Source organism: Camelina sativa, chromosome 11 (genome assembly GCF_000633955.1).
Source record: "Camelina sativa cultivar DH55 chromosome 11, Cs, whole genome shotgun sequence".
Classification (NCBI taxonomy): Eukaryota; Viridiplantae; Streptophyta; class Magnoliopsida; order Brassicales; family Brassicaceae; genus Camelina; species Camelina sativa.
The window spans coordinates 30106024-30116633 of record NC_025695.1 but is presented as its reverse complement, the minus strand read 5'-3'; the positions used below and the strand labels follow the sequence as shown (position 1 = coordinate 30116633).

The 10610-nt window shown below is 33.6% G+C and overlaps 1 protein-coding gene and 2 pseudogenes across 1 annotated transcript; all 3 read right to left on the bottom strand.

Annotated features, from left to right (window-relative positions):
* The window catches only part of LOC109127377, a 2310-nt pseudogene extending 878 nt beyond the window's left edge, over window positions 1-1432 (bottom strand).
* On the bottom strand, window positions 3562-5082 carry LOC104728506 (annotated as a pseudogene).
* LOC104724673 (peroxidase 65) lies at window positions 5008-6373 on the bottom strand. Its single transcript, XM_010443214.2, has one exon. The coding sequence runs from the start codon at window positions 6205-6207 to the stop codon at window positions 5203-5205; it is 1005 nt and encodes a 334-aa protein (XP_010441516.1). The 5' UTR covers window positions 6208-6373; the 3' UTR covers window positions 5008-5202.

Below are 10610 nucleotides of genomic sequence, written 5' to 3'. Positions count from 1 at the left end.
TTTTTTTTTTTTTGAATAAAATGTAAAATTTATTCAGAAAAAACTTTTTTACATCGGTTGCAGCGTTTGTTTTAATAAAGAGCATACATTTTAAAAGAAGAAAGCTTGAGAAACTTGTGCCTTAGTTAGGATGATAGCGTGTGGCGAGCCATGTGACTAGACCGTCGTGTAACTTCCCGTCTCCCTGTTCTTGGATTGAAAGCAATCGATTTCGAATTTGTTGATCGAGTCGTCGAACTAGCTGAGCTGAAGGAAGGAATGTGTCCCCAATGCGTCTTGCGTTTCGTTCCATCCACAGTGAATGAATGGTGAGCTGAAAAAAATATCGTAATAGATATAGTCTAGTAGAGCCCAATGAGGTATCTGTCAATAACGGTAGTAGGTGAGTCCAAGAGGGTGTGTAGCGCGTGAGGAGTAGTTTGGACGTGAGGCCAGACCAAACCTCCCGAGAGTAACAACAAGCAAAGAACAGGTGATTTCTAGTCTCCAAAGACTGGTTGCAGAGAGTGCAGGTCGGATTGACACCCACATTCCAAGCCCGCATTCTATCACATGTGGAGAGTCGATTGTGGATGGCTAGCCAAACCATAAAAGCATATTTTGGAGTGGCGTGCTTGAACCAAACCCCCTACTCCAAACGTTTTTCTGTTTGTGCAGTCGTATGGCTTCCCATGTGTCTTTAGTGCTGAACGTATCACGAAAACAGTCCCCTTTACCCTCCCAGAGAACTACATCGTCCTCTGTTGCCTGCTGGTGAGACTGCAGCTGATCAATGAGCTGCTCAACGTGGTTGAATAAAGCATTGCGATGGTGCCATCGGGGGTGAGTTACCATAACCTCAGCGACAGTCGAATGTAATCCAATACCCAAATCAATACAGCCTCTTTGGCCTGTGGACTCAATCAAGCGCCCGTAGGGAGACCATTAATCATACCAAAAGGATGTGTGATGGCCGTTATGCACCTCATATTTCACAAAACCAGAGGCTATACCACGATATTTCAGGAGTTTCTTCCACATCAAGGATCCTAGAGTAGTGGTAACTTTGATCGACCAGAAAGAGCCTTTGCGTAACAGATAGAGTCGTAGCCACTGAACCCAAAGTGAGTTAGTCGACAGTATCCTCCAGATAAGTTTCAAACAGTTTACTCTTATACTTTCTCTCCTTCAGAATCTTCTCCACAATTCCTTTCACGTTCGTCATGTTCGCAATAGAAATTTTTACTGCAACCATTATCAATTCATCAATATTTTTCACGTTCTTACTCTCTGGATTTTCACTAATACATGCGATGCAGAACTTGTAGTAATGTGGTTCCGCATATTTTAAAGCTTTCTTGCAAGCATCTTGAATCAGAGAATCTGTAACTCTGTTGGCTTTGAAACCATCAAAGAACTGAAAGAACACAACAAGGTAAATCAATAGTTTCATTCTTAAACAAAAACAATTTGTTTGTAAAGCAGAACACTAGAGAGAATAGATTGAAGAACTATACTTACTTGTGATCCAATTTATAAGCAAACAAAAATCGACGTATTCAAACACTATTTTTAGATATCTTGCATCACCATTCCCTTATGGCCTATAATGATCAACGACAACTGCGGTGGACCGTAAGCTAAGCTCAAATTCATCACAAAACAGCAATCCCAATTGAAACGTTTTGATGATACTGAACTCAAATTTGATTATACTTTATTCGAACTAACAATTAGCGGAGTATAATAATAATTACCCATGAATTTTGGCGCAAAATTGATTGTGTCTTACTGGAATAAATCTGGACTAAATAAATTACATAGCTAACCATTTACAATGAAAATCATTGTATACAAAGGCTGGAAAATCGAATTTAGTAAAGCATAATATTTCACTAGTAAATTCAAATTGCACACCAAATGGATGATATGATAATATTCCTCTCATTTCATATTCCTAATTCTTCATCTCATTCATTTTCATCACATTTATTTCTCTTGCATTTACTCTTTGCTGCCTAAATCATATAAATATAATTTTTACTGTAAGTATTATAGTTATCACCCTACAGTATATATAACTGACGAACTGTTCGGCTAGACAAGCACTATACTTTGTACGGGTTTATATGAGCATTGTAATTAAAAGACTGAGCAATGTTAACAATGGTGAAGTCGCTAAGTATGTCTTCAAGTGCGACTCCACCATGGTCCCAATAGATTTTTCAAGCATTGCTAGCCTCCCAAAATCTTGCACCTATTTAGAAAAACTATGGAACCAATATTTCTATGCTTTGTAGCTTTTCTATGCTTTGTATTTAAATTTTCATTTGTATTAATTCTCTTTTTTGAAGATTTAAGTCTTTAAGACCATACTCATTTATTAAAAAAAAATAAACAATAATAAAATAAGAGAGAAAGTAATTGAGATCTTGGTTTTGGAATCGAACTTGCCTCCATTATCAGCGCACACAAGGTTAGTAATTTACCATATATATGGTATTCCAAAATAGAACCAGTGCAACAATTATATGGATGTTGGAGAGACACACTGATATTGGAGGCTTGGAAGAAGGGATATTTATATGAAAAGCCGGTCAGAAAATATTTATCATTATGTCGACAATCATGGATATTATGAAAGAGATGGCAATATGTATATGTCTACAATCAAGAAAGATGTCATTTCTTGGTACAAGAGATGGCAATATGTATATGGTTTGCGATGTAACACATGGATCACAACTACTGATTTTTTAAAAAATTATTGGAGTTTCATCAAAAAGATGATAGCGAGAGAAGGAAGATCGAAGACGAAGACGAAAAAGAAAAATAACAGATTTATTACCCTGTTAGCGTATACGTCTTATCTAGTAAAGAAAACAGCGTGTAATTTCACTTTTTCGATTATTTCGTTTTACTTTACTATTGGTTGTATATATATGTTCATGAATAACTATGTATTTTCTGATTCAAGATAATAAAATCAGATGTTAAAAAATAATATATATATATATATATATAAGAGAGAAAATGAGAAACGATTCTCAACCGAGAATCTATAGAACCGTTTCTCACCACATGTCACATGACTATTAGTTGAATTCTTTTTCTAATTTAATTTTTAAATAAATAATTATATTCTATTAAAATAATATATATTGAGAACTCATCTCATTTTAACCTGTGGACATGCTCTAATGAAAACCTGTTTGTCAAAAAAAAATCCTGCAGCATGTACACATATATCTCTGTTTATTGAACTCTTTTGTACACATATATCTCTGTTTATTGAACTCTTTTAAATTTTAATCGACACTTCACAAATTTTCTAAATTTGTGTACATATATCTTTATACAAATACATACATAAAAAATTGAGAAAAAAATTATATATGTACAGACAAAAGTCTTTAATGATGTGTGAGCTGATGGTGGACTAAATTTAGAAAAGGTGAAAAACCGATAAAATATTTAAAATGTCCAACTTATATTTATTCTACCTCCATGAAAGTTGTAATCTATTTATGACCTTATATTTCATCAATTCATTATTTTATAATAATTCACTACAAAAAAAAAAACACATTATCACCCTACAGTATATGACGGACTGTTCGGCTACACATGCACTATACTTTGTACGGATTTATATGAGCATTGTAATTAAAAGATTGAGCAATGTTAACAACGTCAAAAAGAACATCATTCTCTTTCGTCACCGGAGATTTCTGTTTATTATCGTCGTTGAATCCCATTTCACACTCTCTCGGAACAACTCTTGCATTACGAAGACTATTTTGGACTTTATCGAAATCCTTTAATGTAATGTACTCTAAAGATTTGGTTAACAAGTCATTTCCGTTGAGAATAAAGTTTAAGGCATTGGCGCAACATCTTCTCACCTAATTTACTCATTTTCTTTCTCTCCTTCAAAATCTTCTCCACAATTCCTTTCACATTCGTCATGTTCGAAATAGCATTTTTCACTCCTACCATGGTCAACTCATCGATATTTTTTGCTTTTTGACTCTCCGGATTTTCGCTGATAGATACGATGCAGAACTTGTAGTAATGTGGTTCCCATTGTTTTGAAGACTTTGATGATTTCTTGCAAGACTCACGAATCAGAGAATCTGCAACTCTGTTGGCTGTATAACCATTTGTAGTAATTTGCTTCCTCTTTTTTTTTTGGTAAGCAGAACACTAAATAGAATAAATTTAAGAACAAAATTAGTAACTTGTGATCCAATTTATAAGCAACCAAAATTTTCCGACATGAAGAAGTGTTATTCAAACATATGCTATTCATAGATGGCCAGCTCACGTCAAGCGTCGCCACTCCCCTTAAAACACTAGGCTATAAGAATAAGTAACGACAATTGCGGTAGACCTAAAGCTTAGCTCAAAAACATCACAACAACAACCGTACGTAGTTAAAACGTTTTGATGATACACCATATTAAAATATACTTTTGATTAATATTGTATTTCGTAATTTTTACGGCATTTTAAGGCTATACGCATTGAAATTGCTATTCAAACTAGTAATTAGCAAATGTTTAAATATTTACGCATGTTTGGTTGTGGTTTTACTAGAATTTTACTGTTTACAATGAAGTTGAATAAAATTTCCATCATTCCTCACAAAAGCTAAAAAGATTAGTTTTTTTTTTCTTTTGTTGACAAAAACCCAACTAGTTTCAAAGCCAACTAATTGCAGTGGAATTGAATGAAATGACAATATTAATTCCATGTTCCATTATTCTCTTTTTTTTTTGTGTGTGCAAAGTTCCATTATTCTCTAACTCGTTCATTTTCATTCCATTTATTTTCTTGCATTTACTTTTGGAGACTTGATATTAATCACAGGCTTATCATTCTGTGAATTTCTGTCATTGATGTGGATTTTTTTTTTGTTTTTTTGCAACAAAGGATTAGTTCAGACAAGCCAATTGGATGGGAAATTTACTTGGAAAAATTATAAAATATCAACTATAAAATGTATATTTAACTACAATTGTTCGATATATAATATCTTTTATCTATATTTCATGGAAACATCCCATCTTGAATTATTACACGATCTTGCTTATAATACATAGTTATAAACATATATATACCACCAACCAAATCGTTTATTCTCCTCAATTAATTTCTCCTTCCACGCAAATATTTAAAAAAACAAAAATAGTATTATAATATTGTTATGTGTTTATTTTTCTATACGTTGAGATTGTTAAAGTGGTCGCACCGACGTCTCACTTCTCCTTGTCCATCGCCCTTGACGCCGACCGTGCCTAGTTTCTCCATCGCACGTGCGAAATCCTCAAAGAATACTTTCTCGTTAGTTGCGTATAGGTCCACGAATGGCTTCGTGCTATTGTCTTTAATAAGGATGTGGTCGGAAGCTAAAAGCCCTAGCCCTCGCTTTAGGTTCTTGAAGTACATGTTGTCGAATTTTCCCGGAGTCATCACGTCGTTAAACGCCGCGATTGTGTCATCCACGGTGTGGTTTTTGCAGAGATCTTTGAGAGCGGCTGCAAATCGCGGGTTGATTTCTTTATCAGCTCGTGATCCGTAGAGCCTGTCGGAGAACTCTTTGCAGTGAGAGAATCCGATGGTGTGAGCGCCGCTTAACGCTACCATCTCGCGAATACTAAATCCGTTTTTCTTGAACATCCCGTGGATGTCACGAACCGTCTGGTTTGCCATGGGGACGTTTCCTCGGACTTTATGGGCTTTGGATTCGAATCCATCTTTACGACCAAGCTTTACGTCAAAGAAAGGTCCTCCCACCATCGTGACAAGGTCACGTGTGGCCTGTGCTAGGATATCTGCGCAAGACACAACACCAGGACAAGACAACTCGAGAGCTGTCTTGATGCGAGTGACGATGTCAAAAGCATCTCCAGGGAGGGAATCGTTGAGATCATCATCACGTTCCGCTTTGTTAAACGAGTTGGTCGCTATCAAGACGGATGCATCACAACCTTCAAGGAAACAATCGTGGAAAAAGAGACGGAGTGTCCCGGCCGCAGTTGTTGGTTGTTGAAGTTGTTTGGCTGTAACGGCTTCACGCACGATCTTGTGGAAATCGGGACATGTTTTTTGGTAATAGTCCGTTCTCAAGATAGCGACATCAGCTGATATAGCTGGTGCGGCAAGGACGATGAAGAAGAGGAGAACGAAGGGATTAGGACGACGAGAGAATTGCATATTCGACATCAAATAACAAAAAAAAATAGGAATTGAATTTGATTTCAGAGAGATGCCTACGAGGTAGACTTCTCTACGATCGATTGTCGTCAAAAAGCAATTAGAAACGAAGAAGAAGAAAGGGCTTTGCAACTATTTCATGGCTTAGGAGGTTACTAAGATGAGGCTACGTAAAGGATGGCTTCCATTTCCTTATATGTACGTGTGGTTGTTTTTCGTTCATTCTTTTCTATTTTTGTAATCTATCTATTTTTTTGTATGGTTTTGGTTGCTCTGAATTTTGTTTCTTAATTTTGGCTTGGTATATTATATAAATAAACTGCTCAAAAAGGGAACTAAGGAATTTTTTTTGTTTTCCGTTATACACAAATCCTGAACTTAGAATTTGTTAAGTTGGTTCTATAAAATTTCGTATGTTCAACAAATGTGGCAGTGGTATGATAATTGATTAATAGGATGTATAAACAACCTACCACGTAAATACGTATAAAAATTTAGGTTGAGTTTTTCTAAAATTATTTGAACTTTAATTAGTACATATTCCACATATCGATTTAAACTTCATTGTGCAATACAATTAAATAAAATTGAAATTTAGTTCCATTCATTTTATCTCGATAAATAAAAATATAATTTTCATATAAAAATTAATATGCGCATTATATCAAAATTAATATGCGCATTATATCAAATATATACTTTTACTAGAACTCTACCTGTAAAGTTGCGGATATTAATACACAAATCTGCATTATAACTCCGCATGTGGTGTGGAGAGGCGGAATCTATACTGCATTTGCTCTTTCTCTGTACGTTTGCAAAGGAGGTGTGGAGTTACGCTCCTCTGACACAGGAGCTTCCTTATATTCAAGTGGACAGTGTAAGATCAGGATTATGTATAGCCAACAACCTCCTCTGTCTTCCTCCGTCGGGGATAAGTGAGGGTCCCTTGGCACCATGGGTTTGCTGGAACCTATGGAAGGCAAGAAACCAGGGGGTCTTTAACAATCGACTGTTCGGGGCTCAGGAAACCATGATCAAAGCCATTACTGATGCAAAAGAATGGTTTGGGGCACAAGAGCAAAGTCTGAAACGGCCCGACCTATTACGCCACCTACCAGGTTTATCCAACCTCAAGGAAGACGGAGTATGATCTGTACTTCAGATGCAGTCTGGCGGTCAGATCTAAAAGTAGCGGATCTGGGATTCTGGGACCCTATCCCACCACTCAGCGATCTGCGAAAATGTTTCTTCAGCTCGTATGGCAAAAAGCCTTGCGTGTAGAGCTGCAATTCAAGATGCAGTCAGACTAGGTGTTGATCACCTCTACCTGGAGTCTGACTGTCTACAATTGGTTGGAGCTATAAACTCTCTATCAATTATTTTGGAACTCCATGGAGTAATTTCGGATATCCTCTTAACGCTGGATTCTTTTGCTAGTTTCACCTGTCGTTTATTCCGAAAGCAGCAAATGTACTAGCTGACTCTATTGCGAAGAACTGTCTAAGTGTGTATATTGAAAACTTTGGTTGATTAATATATATTTGGTGCACACACAAAAAAAACTCCGCATGTGGTGGTAGAGTTAAGTCATTATGATAGAGATGAGAAAAAAAATTAGACTAAAATGGCAGACTTAACTTAAATGACATCATACATAATGAAGTTTGACATATAAACGTTATAGTAGAGTGATTTATTTGAAGCATAGTGGTGACTAAGTTATATATACTACCGTAAATCTACCATAAACTCATGAAGACGTAACAACGTTGGAGACTTAACAGTTACTGAAATAAGAAAAGGGACAATAGATCTCGAGTAACAGATGTCTGCAAATATCAGTGTCAAAAGTTTTCAAAAACAGATGGATTCGAGAAGTTACGGGCGTTGCGTTCTGACCAAGCAACTGCATAACCCGTCATGAATATTTATAGTAGTATATTTGCACCACTTTTTACAAATAAATCCTCAAAATTTCAATTACCATTCAATGTTATTGTCTTTAACTAGGTTGTATGGAAACGGAAACGGATACGCGGAAACGAAACGTTTCGGAAACGGGAAACGATTTTTTTTCAAAAATTAAATAATGGAAACGTGTAGGAAACATATATATATATATATATATATATATATATGTCTATACAGATATATATATATATAGATATAATAAGTCTCCAAACATAAAAACTATATTAAAAAAAATTTGAAACAACACAAATTCAAAACAGAAATATTAAATAGTTTAGTTAAAAGTAAAACTGTAAAAAAATAAACGTTCAAAATCAATTTTTTGACCAGCATCGCCATATATTTAGGGATTTTAACTTTTAAGCTACTAATTATATTATTTTGTTTTTCATTATATGTATCATGAATACTTATATTTTCAAATTATTTATTTATTAAATTTTGAAATTATAAAAAAGAGTTTTCGTCGCGTTTCCAAAACGGAAATGGAGTTTCCATCGTGTTTCCAAACAGAGATTTTTAGGAATCGTGTTTCTGTGACTTGTTTCCGAGTTTCCACGAGTTTCCGTTTCCGAAACGTTTCAGAAACGAGAAACGCACCTCAAAAAGAGTTTCCATGCAACATAGGTCTTTAATATTAATTACCAAAATTTCAAAATCAATTATAGGTAAGATTTTTAAAAATAATAAAATCTTTCTACCTAAGTCAAATCTCAAATATATATAATTATATGATTTCCTTTCACTTTTATTAGACTTTATATTTAAATTTCATTTTGAATTATTATTGAATACATTTATTTAAAATAATTGTATTTTTTTCTGCATATGATGTAATTCAAAAATTTTAAAATAAATACATATTACTCAATCAATGAATAAAAAAATATGGATAACATTGCTTAAAATAAGCAATGGTTCAGGTCATAATATAAAAGAAACCAAAAATGATTCAGAATATGAATGAGTAGGAAGATTGATTTATCATGCATTCAAATTTAAAAGTTTTATTTGGTTTATTATGGTTCTTTATTTCAAAGAATTTAAACTTTTAAAAAGTTTCAAAATATTATAAATATTTATACTTTATAAGAAGTTTAAATATGATAAATATTTCAACAATTAAAAAAGTTAAAATTTGTAAGACTATTAAAATATTAATAATATATTTAAACTTTATAAGAAGTGTCAGTCTTATAAAATGTAAATGGTTACAATCATAATTAATATCATACTAACTCAATCTATTATTTATAATGCAAAATAATAAATATTAAAAAAAATTAAGATGATATACTACGAATTTAAAAAGAAAACTCAGGACGGAGTTATATGGTGGAACGGGTTTTTTCATATTGATATAAATTTAAAATATTATTAATTTGGTGCTATACGGCTAAAACATCATTTCATTATTTTGTTAACACTATCGATATTAGAGAAATATGCATATCTAATTAAGTTGATTAAATTCATATTATGTAAAAACAAATTATTCTGTGGTATTATGCGTGTTAAACCATAAAATTAACAATTATTGTACAATTATAATATTAAACAAAGCAAACAAATACAACTTATAATTATTTTTTTTTTGTTACAAATAAATTACCCTGCAGTATATCGGATTCTAATCTAGTGTGTTAATATAAATTAAGAAAAAGTGTGTGCCTGCTGGAAGTTTTGTGAGACAATTTCCCAATAGAGTAGAAGAAGGTAGAGCTTTTTTTAGGAGACTTTGTAATAATATATTTGCAAGGAATTTAGTGCAACTGACTGCTTTGTCAATTGGAGTTAATCTCCATCCGCAAGATATGATGCAATGACTTCAGAGGATCAAGGAAGATATATGTGAAATCTGATCTGGCCAAAAGTTAATGGGGAGCTTCATGAATCATGCTGGAGCATCAATGGTGGGATTAAGAATCCAATGGTTAATTGTTGATTTCATGTGTTTCTCAAGACAAATACTGTATAAGGTTCTTTGAGTGTAAGCGATATAAGGTTATATATTGATAGAGAAATTAAATGAAAATATTGGCATCGACCAAATAGATACATCGCTATTTCTTGTCTTCAAACGCATTGTTACAATGATTTATCTATGAAAGTATTTTTTTTTTTTGAAAAAGGTGTATAGTTACACCAAGACTTGGAGTCGTCATACGATTATGATACCAATTATGACTATCTTATATAATATGTTATGGTTTTTCTCAACTTTTGCTAAGGAGATGACACTTGGCGTGTTATCTATCTAACATCGGTCTTATTTGTTGTTTGGACAACAAGATTTGTTTGGTCATTAGTAACTACTGGTCCATTAAAAAAAAACAAAACTCTCAAGATTTCTTTTTTCCTTCTTCAATAAGAGCCAGTTGTACTGTTATACGCCTTTTCATATCTAAAGCCACTATTTATCAGTTTGTGGTTTCATC